This window comes from Sciurus vulgaris (genome assembly GCF_902686455.1).
Source record: "Sciurus vulgaris genome assembly, chromosome: 1".
NCBI classification, from domain to species: Eukaryota; Metazoa; Chordata; class Mammalia; order Rodentia; family Sciuridae; genus Sciurus; species Sciurus vulgaris.
In genome coordinates this window covers 100,180,363-100,196,539 of record NC_136461.1, presented here as the reverse complement: position 1 = coordinate 100,196,539, position 16,177 = coordinate 100,180,363, and the positions used below count along the sequence as shown (strand labels likewise).

At 34.1% G+C, this 16,177-nt stretch overlaps 1 protein-coding gene across 5 annotated transcripts in view; it reads right to left on the bottom strand.

Moving 5' to 3' along the window:
* The window catches only part of CEPT1 (choline/ethanolamine phosphotransferase 1), a 37,093-nt gene that overhangs the window by 20,749 nt on the left and 167 nt on the right, over positions 1-16,177 (bottom strand). For 2 of the 5 annotated variants that reach the window (XM_079147862.1, XM_079147863.1), the window contains exons 2-4: positions 8,844-9,253; positions 2,670-2,817; positions 797-938 (exon numbers count right to left, since the gene is read on the bottom strand). In XM_079147862.1, coding sequence (XP_079003988.1) covers positions 797-938; positions 2,670-2,817; positions 8,844-9,182 — 629 coding nt within the window. In that variant the 5' untranslated portion in view covers positions 9,183-9,253. Of the gene's footprint in view, positions 1-796; positions 939-2,669; positions 2,818-8,843; positions 9,254-14,531; positions 15,053-15,733; positions 16,004-16,177 lie in introns of those variants that run through there. The other 3 variants (XM_079147864.1, XM_079147861.1, XM_079147860.1) reach the window with 3 other exon arrangements.

Sequence of the window (16,177 nt, the reverse complement as noted above, 5' to 3'; positions counted from 1 at the left end):
ATATTTTTATTTTGATATTTCATGAAGTATAGAGTCTCTTCTCAAGTTTTTTCTCTGAATCCTATGCCATGAAAAAAGAAAGAATAACTTAAATGGTGTCAATAGGATCTGTGATACTTAATTAAAAAACAATGGGTGAGTGCCATCCTTAACAAAGTTCTAAGACTGGTATTCATTAATACTTATGGAAAAGTACTCATCAATAGATAGAGACTCTTCCTTTAGGAGTTTAAAAGATGTTTATATTTAATTTTTAAATTCTGATATTTTTGTTGTCAATAATAAACTATATGGTGTGCTCACATCAACTGAATTATTAAGAGTTTAGATTTCTACAGATTCATAAATAAAATAACGTGGGGAAAAAACTAAGCTATGAAATTTGGAGATGAAAATTGCTCTTTGCTCTCAGAAACTATCTTATCTTTCCTGAAAATATTTTTATAAATCAAAATAAAACATTGAGTAAGGTGAATAGCATTAGGGGGAAAAGTGAATTTGTCTAGGAAGACAAATGGAAACAAGTGAAAAGGGTCATTGTTTTTCATATTGCTTTCAACTATGCTTTTTAAAGCATAATTTCATATTGTTTTAGAAATCCTTCCTGGTTGGGGATGGTTTCTGATATTTCCTTTTAAAAAGAGTAAAAGGGGGACATATGACAGAGTCTATTAGCTACAATAGTTTATTTATTAAACTAATTTAGTGATTTGATCAATTCCTGATACTCAAATACCTACAAGCAACCCATTCTCCATATCTGAAAGTGAAAACAAAATTGTCATTAAGTACTTACATTCCAAATCGTAATGTTCCAGAAACATATGTTTGCCAGTGTGCACAATAGAACATGAACGTCCCAGCAAAACAACAAAAAAACATCCAATCAGGATTCGTCCCAAGTTGTACCGCAATACAAGTTCCAAGAACAACAAAAACTGCAGAAAGAAAAATCACAATGAAAACTGGACAAAATAAATAATGAACAATAACCAAGCTGGAAATGATTTTAGAAGAGACAAAACAAAGATATGCTGTGAATGTACTGTCTACTCTCAGTAATTGATGATAACAGGAAAAGTAGAATATAATCTTTTACATCACCTTTTATCTCATAATTTCAGTTTCTTTTTTCACTAAATCACTTAGTGGAACCAAAGTTCTTGAAAGCAACTAAAATACTTTGGTATTTTTTGAATATTCTCTCAACTTAGTGGTACTAATAAGCAGAAAAAAGTTCAAGGCAGTCCAAAAGAAATCAAATATGAATAAACAAACAACAACAAACCCCAAGGGACGTACTCGCTTCAGATTGATAACTGTCTTTTCTTATTTAGCAGATATCATAGGTGACATACATAGAAAAAAGAAATATTCCTATAAGTTTGGAATTCAAACTATAATGCAAAAATGATTGTCATTTTCAATAAAAAACAGGATACTGGTATTCTGCAGTCACATGGTTAAATTGTAATAGCCTTTCAAGATATTCAGCTAGGTTTTATTCAGACAAAGTTTTTGTTTTTTGTTTTTTAAATTTTTCTTGACCTGACTCTTAGAAGTTATAAGAGCTTAGTTTCTTTTTCTTCTCTACTAAGAAAGTTGCTGTCAGAATAAACTGAAGCAGTGATCCATCTTGACATGCATCTACATTTACAAACCTGAATTCAGGAGGTAAAGTCACCAAGGGCTTTTGTTTCCTTTTTAATGCCGCGCCAAACGATAAGAGAACAACTATGGAACTAAATTAAATAAGGAGGAAAACTTCCTGTCAAGAAGACGGGGATACTAGGGGTATAGTTCAAAAGCACAGAGCTTGCCTAGCATGCACCAGGTCCTGGGTTTGATCCCCAGCACTGCCAAAAAAATATCCCCCAAAAAAAACAAACAAACAAAAAAATAGAAAACAAACCCAAGCAAACAAAATTTTTCCCTCTAAAAATCATACTAAAATATTACTTGAAAACACTGTAACACTAAAGACATATTGCCCAGTAATTCATATACAGTACTTCACTGTATTTTTCCTAGTCTTTAAAAAAATTATATATATTTAAAGTACACAATAGGCTGTTTTGGTATGCATGTATGTAGTGAAATGATTACTAATGTTAAACAAATTAACTTATTCATCGCCTTTCATAGTTTCCTTTTTATTTCATGTAGGCATGCCTAAATCTACTCTTTTAGCAAAATTTCAATATACACTGTTATTAACTATAGTCTTCATATTGCACATTAGATCTCCAGCCTCATTCAACCTACTCTTTTTATCCAAGCCCCATCACATATCTATAATCCAAGACTAGAAAGTAATTTATATGAATAAGATTCATTTAAATATAAAGATCACAAATTACAAGTCTTCCACTATTGTGCTCTCATCTATAATTCATGAGATTTTTTTTATAATGACAATTATGCCCTAAAACTTCAAAAAGATGCCAAAAACCATACTTAAGGTTAAAAATAAATGACCTTAATTTCTAAATTTCCCATACTGTCAAAAAAGAACAAATATGAATCAGGTACACAGTCTTGAAAAACCCTAAAATTTAATCAAAAATAACTTATTCTGATAACCAAATAAACTCTTTTTTTATCCTGAAACTATTTATCAAACTGTTTTTATCAGTTACTAATCATTAACATTAAAAAAGCAACCATACCTGTTGATAATGAATCACAACCATGATCAAAAAGTTCTCCCAAAGGAGAACTACTATTGGTTCTTCTTGCCTGTTTCCCATCTATAGCATCCAAAGACTGGTAAATGAAAAGGCCACATGCACAAGCAATATACGCCCACAGAGGTGCCTGTGAAATAAATAAGAGGAAGAGTATTCAGACAAATTAGTTACTATGTTTGGTTACCACCTTTTTACCAGCAGACATTATATTTTCATTCTCTAGAGAAAGTACTACTGTTTGAAGTTACAGAAGATAGAAGTGCCACATAATTAAGAACGTAATGAAATAATTAGGATTGTTAGAATTAAATTTTAGGTGTGCTTAAACAGATGCTAGTTAATTATATGGGATCCTCCACATCCCTGGGGTTCCACATTCATGGAATCAACCATATGAGGCTCTATAATATTCAGTATAAAAAACTGTTTGTACTATGTACTGACTTTTCATTATTCCTTAATACAGTGTAACAACTATTTACGTAGACTGGCATTGTATTAGGTATTACAAGTAGTGGAGAGATGACTTAAAACATACAGGTAGATATGCATAGGTTATCTGTGAACACTACATTTTATATGAGGAATTTAAGTATCTGCAGATTTTGCTCTCTGCAGGGAGGTCGTAGAACCAGTTCCCTGTGGATACCATGGGACAGTCAACTGTACTTCTGAAACATTTTATAGAAATCCATGAGATTTCTTCCACTGGAGTCCTCCCAATATTTAGATTCTAAGAGTCAAAGAGTCAATTATTGCATTATCTAGTACAGTTTTTCCCAAGTTGTATCTTTCAAGATATTTAATATTAACTCATGTGGGAAACACTGGGTTAAACAATGTTAAACAGATTTCCCTACTGCAGAACTTTTTCCAACTCCTAGTTGGAATACATACTGTGAATACGCAAAAGGGGAAATAATATAATGATATTTTTCACATTTACTTGGGCAGGTAAATTATTTTTAAACATATTTCTTCAATGGTTCATGAACCAACACTAGGGAAATGATGGATCTACTGTAGAGTGCTCAGAACATTATTTTTCAAATATTTATAGTCAGATTTTCAAGGAATAGTTTCTCTTTTCTCAGAAATTGAACTGCTGGTATTGAATTTAAATATCATGTGTTTAAAAGAGGGCATCTATTTGTTTACGTTATCTAAGAATGTGGAAGAATGTTTTACAATACTTTTCACTATTTTCTCATGTTTAGGCCATGAAAAAATTTTTGTAATCATAGGTATCTTCTTAAATACTGGTTATCAGTTATACTGTGAGTATTAAACACTTACAGCTGCAAATAATATTTAGCATATTCTGTACTGCAAAGGGGTTTCTTTATGAAAGAGATCTGTTTAGATTATTAAAACATAAGGCTATTAAAAGGTCCATAGTATGTACTTCCCTTAAGCTACAGTTTCAAACTCTGAAAGCAATAATTATAGTTACACAACCACACTGTACTACAAGCATACTGAAATGGGCAATTAATCCTAATTAATCCCTGTTCTGGACTTTAGGTCTACTGCTTCTTGCTCCTAAAGTAATCCTATAACTCTCCAGGGCTGTGCAGTCTTATACATTAGCCATCAGTCATGTATAACTATTTTAGTTAAATTAAATGAAATTTAACGTTCAGTTCTTAAGTTACACTAGACATATTTCAAATTCTCAATAGCCACATGAGGCTATGGCTGCCATACTGGACCAAAGATACACAGAACACTCCCACCGCCTCAAAACATTCTATTAGATAGCTGTTGTAAGGGACTGACTAGAAAGTTATGTCTAAGCACAGGATTTTAATGGGGCGAAAAAGGAACTGAACAGATACTTCACAGAAGAAGAAATACAATTGATCAACAAATATATGAAAAAATGTTCAACATCTCTAGCAATCAGAGAACTGTAAATCAGAACTACTTTAAGGTTTCAACTCACTCCAGTCAGAATGGCAGTTATTAAGATTACAAGCAACAAAAATTGTTGGTGAGGATGTGAGGGGAAAGGTACACTCATACACTGCTGGTAGGACTGCAAATTGGTGCAACCATTATAGAAAGTGGTATGGAGATTCCTCAGAAAACTTGGGATGGAACCACCATTTGATTCATCTATCCCACTCCTCGGTTTATACCCAAAGGACTTAAAATCAGCATACTATAGTGATGCAGCCACAACAGTGTTTGTAGTAGCTCAACTCACAATAGTTAGACTATGGAACCAAACTAGATGCTCTTCAACAGATGGATAAAGAAAATGTGGTGTGTATACACACACACACACACACACACACACACACACACACACACACACGGAAATATTACTCAGCTTTAAAGAATGAAATTATGGCATTTGCAGGTAAATGGATGGAGCTGGAGAATATCATGCTAAACAAAATAAACCAATCCCAAAAAAACCAAAGTCCAAATGTTTTCTCTGATACGCAGATGCTAATTCACAATGGGGGTGGCTAGAAAAGAACAGAGGTACTTTGGATTAGGCAGAGGGGAGTGAAGGGAAGGGAGTGGTTCTGGAGTTAGAAAGAACAGTAGAATGAATTGGACATTATTACCCTGTCTACATATATGATTACAGAACCTGTGTGATGCTACATCATGTACAACCACAAGATTGAGGAGTTATACTCCATCTATGTATGATGTGTCAAAATGCATTCTACTGTCATATATAACTAATTAGAATAAAAAGAAATTTTAAAAAATGTTACTAGGGGACACAAATAACTTCAACTGTGTGAATACACAATCCTAGAAGACAATAATACCCATACATATAAAAAAGAAGAAAACTTTCTCATCTTTGAATCTTCTTTTCTTAACTAAAAATCTATAGTATACTAATCTAATACTTATATGCTTCTTGGTCTATATGGTCTCAGTCAAAAACCTGGGAAAGATACTGAATGAACAAAAGAACACATCTGAGCCAGGATATCATTAACCCTGACAGGAAGATATGGAATAAATGCAATTTACAAAATCTTGCAGATATTCTTATATGAGTCAATTCAGGTGAAAAATTATAAACATGGTTTTACCAAACTTTTGAAATTGTCTAAGGATTTATACACTTGCAAAAATATACATATGTTGGTAGATTTTTTTTTTCCTTCCTGAAACACCAAACAATTGTCAAACATTGTTATGTTTAGAAGAATTGGTGGAAAGGAAGGAAATGCAAGTAAAAAGAGAAGATTATGTTTTTGTTTATATCTTTCTGTATTTGAATTATGCTATGTAATTTTCCCCTCCCCTTTTAAAAGTCAGTAGAAATTAACCATGCAGTGAGATTATGGGCAATGTGGCATTTTTATTTTCTTTTCATTTTTCTATTAAAAAAAAAATCTAGTAATTTTATTTTTTATTTTTAATTTTTATTTTTTTGGTACTGGAGGGGCACTTTGCTACGAGCTACATCCCAGTTCTTTTTCTCTTATTTTGAGATAGGGTCTCACTAAGTTTCCAAGTTAGCCTTGCAATCCTCCTGAGTCACTGGGATTACAGGTGTACCAACATGCATCATTTAACAATTATTTTTTAATGAGTTAAATCAAAAGCATTAAACTTAGCCATATAAAAACAAAAACAAATCAGCATTTAAGTAAAAATTCTTATAATTATATTCTAAAAGTTCTATTTAAATTCAAAAAACTCTTACTGAAAATAACATAGCTTAGTTCTGGTTTTCATGTGCATAAAACAGATAACGCTACATTCCTTTGTCTTATGTGGCAAGGATAACTCAAGCATATTAACATACATCAAGTTGTAAGACAAAAATCCAAAACCAAAACTACTAAAACCAAAACTACTAGCTGAAGTTTAAATACTTAGTAACAAAAAGATCAAGGGGATATTGAAGAGAGAGTAGTTTACATTTCTACTGCAGGAATCTGCAAATGTAGGAATTTGAAAATTAGGAACTAACTCATTTTCTTTTCTTATCTACTAGGAAGCTAAAACCATTAAATGTGACCTTTTCTACCAAAAAGACAGATATCTTTAACAAAAAATCAATACACACACACAAAAATATGGGGAATTCCTAGTACATGTAGACATAAATCTTCTTGATCATTTACTGTTAAAAGGTCTAAAAGAACTACAGCCATAATGAAGTTCTATAAATTTATAAAACCTTTTGACTTCAAAAGGCTTGTAAGCAAAAATATAAAAAATTAAATAAGAACTTGCATGAATACGTGGCTTCATGTTATATATTATTAGAGGAAATCAGGAATGGAAGGGAGATTGTGAGAAAGAACAGGTTATACACTTGAATTTTTTTTTAAATTAATGAAACAAAAACAGTCTACCATTTATTAAGCATTATAGGCTAAGCACCCTAGAATACATGATCTTTCTTAATTCTTTATAATATTACAAAGTAAGATCTAGAAAGATAAAGCATGACTTAGATAATTTACATACTTACTGAAGATCATGGAGATGATAAAGAACTGTTACAGAAGATAGACATGGCCTATTTTAATGCATTCTGATTTGAGCATAACAAATTTCTAGCATGCATCTATAAATGCATCCAGGCATGTCCTTTGTAGGACATTATCATCCCTTGTAGACTATTGAACAGTACCTTTATTCTTCCTAGAAAAATTCTGAAAAGTTTACTGGGATCAGTTCCATTCTGGAACTCTCTCCAAAGTTTAACTAATTTTAGGCTTACGCTAGTAATTCCAAATAATTTAAGAACAGTGGACAAAGAAAAGCATCATAGGGGAACATGGAACCTGGTAGGTTCAAGGGTATTCAATAAATGACAATTACTGGTTGACTGATCTACCTTTGATCCTCATCCTGGATCTAACTTATGACTATTTGGAGGGCTTTAGCTGGAATCAACACCACTCCCTATTGTTCTACTATAAGGATTTGTAAAATTTGGACCAAATTCTTTCAGAAGTAGTCATCAGGTGCTCAGTAAGCTCCAGATGAACAGCTCAAAGAACATGCAATGAAGGATCCTAGGACAGGTTTAAATGATTATATTGGGTTTTGTATTTTAAGTGTCCTAAATGAGGTACAGGAAAATACTTAAGAAAACGAGGGAAAATCAGAAATATATTCATATAATCTGTATGAACTATATTTGAATAGTAAGAGAATTAAAATAAAGGTAATCAAAGTGGGAGAAAATAAGCATCTGGAAAACAAAAATCACATGCTTTATGGGTAACTGTGACCTTTAATAGTCATTCACTTTAAGAGATACAGGAACTTTATCTTAGTAACTTTATCTCAAAGGGCAAAACATCTGAATAATCTACTTTAAAAAATTACTTCAAGCCTAAAACAAGATAAGGAATGTTGTGGCCATTATGATTTCATGTAGTTTAGAGTCACTTTTACATGTTTTGTTCTTGAGTAACCTCAGACTGATCAGGTAGAACAGATATTTCTTATTCTTTTCCATCTACCTACCTTAGTTTTCTTCTTGATAAGAAAACTAAAAAAAGAAATAAACACCAATATACCCATTTGGATGAAGAGTTTTAGTTTTGTTTTTAAGTAATGGGTAGAGAGAATAATAGACTAAGAGCAGAAGAGAGATGTGGATTTGAGAAGGTTTAAGTACAGTCTGGAAAAATACCATACTTTCTTTCTTAATGGCAGTCAGAGCAGGACATGAAAAAGAAAATATATCTGAAGTCTATCAGCCACGTTTATAGGAAGAGAAAAGGGACATTCAACAATTCTCTCTGGAATGGACAGAAAAATGTTTTTGATAGTACTGGTTTACAGTCATGACATTTCAAATACCAGACTTTTCTCTTTGATCATTTTAAACTTTACTAAGATTTTTATTCAGACATTTGAAAAAAATAGCATCTCTTTTATAAAGAGATGAAATTTTACAAGTTAATTTCTTGCTAACCTTAATTAACCTACTAGTATCAGAGTATACCCCTTGCTTCTGGTTTCTAATAAGCATTAGTATATGTAATAGATTGTACTTATGAGCTTTATTACAGTATGTGTGACAAGATATTTTTAAATAATTTATAAATGGCTGTACGATTATCTTTATTTAAAATGGTTGAGAAATCCCTATTACAATGTTTCTGATATAAGAAATGTTATTTACTGGTAAGAAATTCCTCTTACCTGCTCTGTAGCTGTAGGGCAGTAGAAGACTAATAAAATAGTTGTACAGATGTTTATTGATAGTCCAATGATGGTGATGAGATTTGGTGCAATCCAGGATGGAACTCTTCCAACTAGCCATTCCCAATACCCTTGCATTAAGGGCTCAAGCAGGGACCGTCCAGCACTCTGATATCTGTGTTCCTCTAGCCGCTTTAGTTGGTGTCTTGACAATGGTGGTGTAGGTAACTGAAACAATTTATTTAATACACATCCTGTAGTACTCATATGCCCAAAGCCCATGGGGGACTCTGGGTGAGACTCTCCACATCGTTTTCTTGCTGGCCGATGCCCACTCATGGATCTTGGTTTTCTTTTATCTGGAAATAACAATTTACCTTGTCTTGTAGTTTTTTGTGGCTGGCGTTTACCTGAAAAAAAAAAAAAAAAAAAAAACCAAAAAAAAAAAGATTTATCTGTTAGCCACTATTTATATTAGTATCAGTAAAAAACAAACAAACAAACAAACAACCTGCTAATAGAATAATATCAAAGAGAAATCAGAAAACCAGGGGCCCAATTTTGGTTATAGTTCTTATTTAAGGTTTATATTCTCACTTTTAAGTGAATATTATTAAGGGGTTTTAATCATCAGTTTCATGTTACTTTACAGCTTGTCTAACTTTGTAGCCCACAATCTTTATTTCCATCTCACATACTTTTTTTCTACCTCAGTACTGTAACAGAACAAATGCTAGAAATAATCTCTTCATATTAAATATAGAAATTGAGATTCCAAGGCTAGCAAATTAGTATTACTATCAGAGGAATGACTTGATTAAAATGGATCTTAAATTAAATTTTTATTTAATGATATTAGCTAAGATTTAATATTGAGAACTTACATTATACCTAAAACCAAGCACTTTTTAATATGCTAACTAGTTTCTTTATATATAACAACTTTAGAAGATAGAGACTATTAATCACGCTTATTTCTACAGAAAAAGAAACTAAGGCAGTGAAACTGACTGACTTGTCCCTATCACAGATTATAAATGGTGTTCAAAAGAACACAGGGTTTCTGTTTAAGCTAAATCAAAAGACAAACCTCTTATTGGTGAAAAGGGATACAGATGATATTCTAGATGGACTAAACAGTAAGAAAAAAATTAACTCTAAGAAGACAATACCATATATTTGATCAACAGAATGACCTGATGAAATGAGGAAGTAGTAGGAAAACCAGATAAGTAGATAATAATATCTACTTGATATGATTGTTGATAAAAGACTGAATTTAAGCCCTGAAGACCTTGCTCTTGATTTAGAAAAGATTCATAATAATATACTTACTACAAGTAATTAAACAGCATAAGCATATAATTATATCTTCAAGTTTAACAGTACATAGATATATATATATATATATATATATATATCTACACACACATACACACACATGAATGGAGAAGGTAGTGAGAACAATTAAAAATTACCACAAAGCTGGGCATAGTGGTTCACCCTGTGATCCCAGTGGCTCTAGAGGCTGATGTTGGAGAATTATGAGTTCAAAGCCAGGTTCAGCAACTTAGTGAGGCCCTATACAACTTAGCGGGACCCTGACTCAAAATAAAACAAAATGGGTTGGGGATGTGGCTCAGTGGTTAAGTGCCCCTGGGTTCAATCCCTAGTACCAAAAGAAAAGAAAAGAAAAAAAAAGAATATTAGCAGATGATCTCAATGATTTTTAAGTGGTAAGCGCCTAGAGTAACTGGGTAAGAATGGAAATATGAAAAAGTCAAGTTTACAGGTAATTTCTATTTGGAAGGAAAAATCAGTAGAAAGATTTATGGATTAGCTATGAGAGGTGAAGCAGAGGAAAAAAGGAATCAACAGCTAGAGATCAGTAATACTGCTCTTAAAAGGGAAAATTAGAAAGGAAAATCAGTTTGTTATGTTTTTACTTTTGGGGTGGGAGATAACAGAGAAACTGAGGTGAAGTGTAGTGGGTAGGGCTGGAAGATATAACATGTAACAATTATTTTTAGGAATCCCCCCACCTCATGGAACTAAGGGCTTCTCACATGCTTGACAAGTGCTATATTACTGAGCTAAACCCTCAGCCCAATAAATATTTTTTTTGAAGCCTCTTACTATTTTGCCTAAGTTGGCCTTAAACTCTGGGGCTTGAATGATCCTCCTGCCTCAATCTCCCAAGTAGCTGGGACTACAGGCATGCACTCCCACGCTCAGTTGATACCTGTAACTTTTAAGTAGAGATATTTTAGAGAAAATCAAAAGACTAGGGCTGGGGAGATAGCTCAGTTGGTAGAGTGCTTGCCTTGCAAGTACAAGATCCTGAGTTCAATCCCCAGCACCGCAAAAGAAAGAAAAAAAAAAAAAAAAAAAAATCAAAAGACTAGAGTTTGAGTAAGAGATGAAGATTTCACCATTACTTAGAAGCTAAAGTCTAGTAAAGGCTAGAAAATAGAAAAGGTCTCAAAGGGATTAATTCTGGAGAGAAAAGCAAAAGAATGAAGAAAAGTGTGGGAAATACATAGTTAGTGAGTAGGAGGAGAAATAGAAACCCTAAAAGATTTAAAAAACCAGGAATAATCTTCATACAACAAAAAGGGTAGTGACACTGGACCAAGAGAGCTATATTTTGATCTTTTGGTCAAAAATTATCTAGAAAGCAATATGTAATTCCCAGAAGTGATGCAGTATGGGAATGTAGAATGTGACACAGAATCCAGAATATCTCAATAGTAGATCTGTTAATCTAGTATCAAAACATGCAGTTGAAAGTTTCTTTTTCTTCTTCTCCCATCCCCCCATGACAAGATCTGGTTTATTCTGCCTTAACAGGGTGGTCTTGAGAGTGGTAGGATCCACCTTGTACTGGGTTAAGGGATGAAATGAGGGCTAGCGAAGGCCAGTGATTGGAGAAGTTGAGAGATGATTGCAGTACAGGCCAGAGGGACAACAAGACATGGCTAAGCTGGACATGTAGATACAATGCTGGTGTCACATATGAACCAGGCCATTTCCCCCATATCCTCATAAATAACCAATTTCAAAATTTTCACATTATTAATGACCTAAGGTGGCATTCAACATTTCTGTCAATCATGTATCTTAGCATTTGGCTCAGAAAACAATCATTGTAGTCAAGCTAACTTCCTTAAATACATTTTCAAAAATCTCAAAAAAAAAAAAAAATTATCAGTGCTTCAATTCAACCAAGATGCTCCAAAGTAAAAATATTTAAATTCAAATCAAAAGGACAAATCAAAACTAACTTCTCAACTAAGAATTCTTCCTCACAGCTGTATCACAAAGCTATTGATTAAAACTACCTTTAAGTGGTGTCTGTATAATGCTAAACAAATGGTAATGAGATTGCTTGAGAGTAAATAGAGCAATAATCACCAAAACAGCTTTATAGTAGCCATATTTTCTAATCAAATTGAATGATGCATTTTCATATTTGGTAAGTATAATCAGCTCTGACAGAATTTCACTTGAAAGAGGAATAAAAAGTTGAGTCAACCCCATCTGAATTTTATTGTTGCAGTGTTCCATTCTTCTATTATTAAAGTTCACACATCTTGAAGATGCTAGCTTGCTTTTGGCACTAAACAAGTTACAAGCAATTGATCCTAATGGTTTTAAGTTTGAGCATTTGGCAGGACTAGTTGACAAACTGATACTTTCCTTTTGAGTTTCCCCTCCATGACCTAGATTTCTTTTGACCTTTTACTTTTCTTTTAGACAAACTTTTTTACTTTTCTTTTGACAAACCTTTGCAGATCCAATCATTATATAATTCAAACTTGAAAGAGACAATGAGTTTTTGAAGGTGTTCCTTGCCAACATTTCAATTTGGCAACACTGTCCTTGTGAAGGTATTAGCAAAAACACTGCAAACATGAATTCAGATACATGTAGCCCTTGACATACAGATGGCCACTTTACTTTCAACACATGTAAATAGCTACAGAGGTTACTGACACTACCACAGGTCTAACTCCATTCTTTTTCCAATCATATCTGAGGCAGGGACTATTGCCATGAAAAGCATCTCAGAAAAAACAGGTGCTTTTGAACTTCAGCTAAATGAAAAACAAGCATGTGAAGGGAGCAGATACAAAAGGAAGACACTATATGGACAACAAAGTAAAAAGGATGTGAGAAAGGAACTGTGGAAAGGAGGTCCAAATATAACAAAACTTATTTTAACCACTTGAGATTTTTTTTATGGAGTCAGGCCTGTACGCAGAAGGATAGAAGAAAATGTCCTTCCTCACTATAGGTGCAAGGAACTAAAACAATAAAAAAGTAAAAAAAATTAAATTATTGCTAGCTAGCCTTGAAAAAAATTATCCACTAGTCAAACCACTTTTTATGAGAAAATGTATTCCAAGTTCTAAATTCATTGAGCCAATGCCTGAATCCAGTGAATAATACAGATATGGTCCCAGCTTCCTTGTCCAGTGGGGAAATAACTGAAAACTTGTAAACAAGCAATAACATTGCAAGGTGTAATGGGTTCTATGATTGACAAAGTGCTGAGCCAGAAAATAGTTGGAGTACATATTTTAAATAGAGTGACTAAAATCTCTGAGGAAGTAACTTTTATACCAAACTCAGAGGAAAAGAAGAAATGTTTTAAGAGCAGGAGGAAGAATAGTTCAAGAAAATGGAATGGGTCCTAAGGCAGAAAAGAGCTTATTTTGTTCAAGTACCTGAGGAATCACAATAGCTAGGGCAGAAGTAAACCAGATGGAAGAGCTGGACAAATGAAGTTTGAAGAATCAGACAATGCAGAGGTTTACAGACTATGGTAAAGAGCTGAGATTTCATTCTGACTTCATGGAAAACCATCAATGAGTTTATAAAGAAACCTACAATTTTGGATGCATCCTAATTGTTAGCTGAGGATAGTTTTTATAAATCATAAAAGTGAATATTTTAAACTGTAAAAAACTTCCCACTGTCTTTAAGGCTCCAAAGCCCTGCACTCTTGTTAGCACTTAATGCACTTTGAACATTTTCTATTTGTTGTCTTTTTAAATTTTTCTGGTCTTTCCCTCACCACACACACACTGCTCAGTAATTTCCATGAGTGCAGAGACTATGTCTGTTTTGTTAACATTCTTTTCCCTCTATCCTGTACCATACTTAGCACTAAATAGTTTTTGAGTACATACTGAACAATGAACAAATATGATACGTCTAGTATTTAATGAGCACTTAGTTGTTCTAGATACTGGGGAAATAGATTGAAATATACTATTTCATCCTCTCAAGAAGCTCAAAAGGTGGGAGGTGTAGTCCTATAAATGGATAAATTATAACATTATGCCAACTAATTGTTTTGGGAGTCCAAAGGAGAAGACATTGTTTGACAAAGCATTTTCTTTGTACATGCATGAATATTTATGTTAAAGTCCAACAAAAGTACAAGATTATAATCAAAGATATTTAATGAATACATTTACTAAAATTACACACAATTGTGGGTCTTAAAAAGTCTATCATGTGAAACAATTGTACTTATGTTGAGGTTAATGACAACTGCCTACCATATTTCTGCTGACTGTAGCATGGGGTACATGACAAGTATCACATTAAAAAAAAAAAAAGACAAAAGATAAAAACCAAAAAATTTCAACAGCTGAGCAGAGCACAAAGTAAACTTACACAATATCCAACCTGTTGTGCGAAATTCCAGAATTTTCATTCCTCCCCCCACAGCTAAGGGTGCCAAGTTTTGATCTGCACTGATTCAGCATTATGTTTACAATCCTTTCACAGGGAATTGGGTAATACATAACTCCTTCCCACCTTTGTGGCACTGCTAGAAAGAAAATACTAATGGCTGGTACTACTAGGAAAAGAGGCAAATACAAAGAATAAGAAAAGAAAGGAGAAAAGAATAAAGTAAAAGAAAACTAATAGGATAAAAAGATTAAATTCAGCATTACTTAACAAATGATACAGCCAACCTTACAGAAACAAAAGCCTTTTCAGCAGACTTGGAAGCAAAAATACTACATGTAAAACGACTTGGATCTAGTGTTTTGCTTAAGTGGAATCTTGCATTCCTTAAGAAAGGAAATAACTTTCCGGAGCAGGGGGCCAAAGTCTGGCATTTTATAGAATATTTTTTTATTCTCTCAAAAGGATAGCACAGCACGACTCTCAAAAAGAATATTGCCAGCACCTTTAGCCAGCTTAAAGAATATGCAGCCTAGAAAATAAATTGCTATGCAATAAAATGTAACTGTCCTTAACATGAGCGGCAGAGAAGAGTTGTAATGACAAGTTGTACGACAAGCTTTTAACTAGTTTTCTCAGTACAGTACAAATATGCAGAAAAATCCTTTCAGAACTTCAATCCCTGGAATTTTATGCAAAAGCCAACTGTTCTAAATCGGTAATACTATAAACACCCTTACCACAATCTAAGTTGTTTTTTGAGCCAGTTAATTCAATACCAAAGTATTCGAACACATTCCTACTAGTTCGACAGTAGGAACTAAATATTTTGACTACATTCAGATAAAACATTAATATTTGTTAAAAAGCAACTATGAATTTGTCTACTATACGAAATTCCCCTAACTAAAAGATTTCAAGCAAAATCATACATCCGACATCAACGATGCAAAACGGCAAAAAAAAAAAAAAAAAAAAATTGACACAAAAATGCCATCAGAGTTCAAGAACACAAACAAGGCTAACCGTAAAGACCTCATTCATCTCAGCATTCCTGGGAACACTGGCAAACACCAGCAATCCCTCAGTCCATTCTCCTTCCAAGAACATTGCTGAAATTAAACCCTAGTTGGCAATCTCAGAGCTCGTCAATACGGGCTGAAATTTCTAGAAAAGTTGCTGACCAAGAAGCGAGGCCCAGCCACGAAACACCACCGCATTCCAAGGTGAAGGCAAGCCCGGCACAGGATGCCACACGGTTTGTGGACTCGGCAGCACCGGGGCAGAGGGTGTGGACCTGCCAGGCAAGGTCGGTTCTGCGCGGGCAGCGCCCCAGCCCTCGACCTGCTCAGGGTTAGCCAGGCGGTTCTCGTTCCCACAACCATCAGCTTCCACACAGCTCCCGGGCTCTCGCCCCCGCGCTCCGCCACCTCAGTCTCCTGAGCCCCCGAAGGGGCAAGCAGTCGCCCCTCATCCTCCCCACAAACCCGCGCGCGAGGCCACCCTGCTCGAGGAAGAAGACGGCGTTTGCCTCAGCGAGTCCATCCGCAGCTACACCGTAATGCCCACCCCTAAGCAACCAGTCCTCTCTTCACTCTTCCTGGGAGAAACGCCTCCCACTAAGTCCT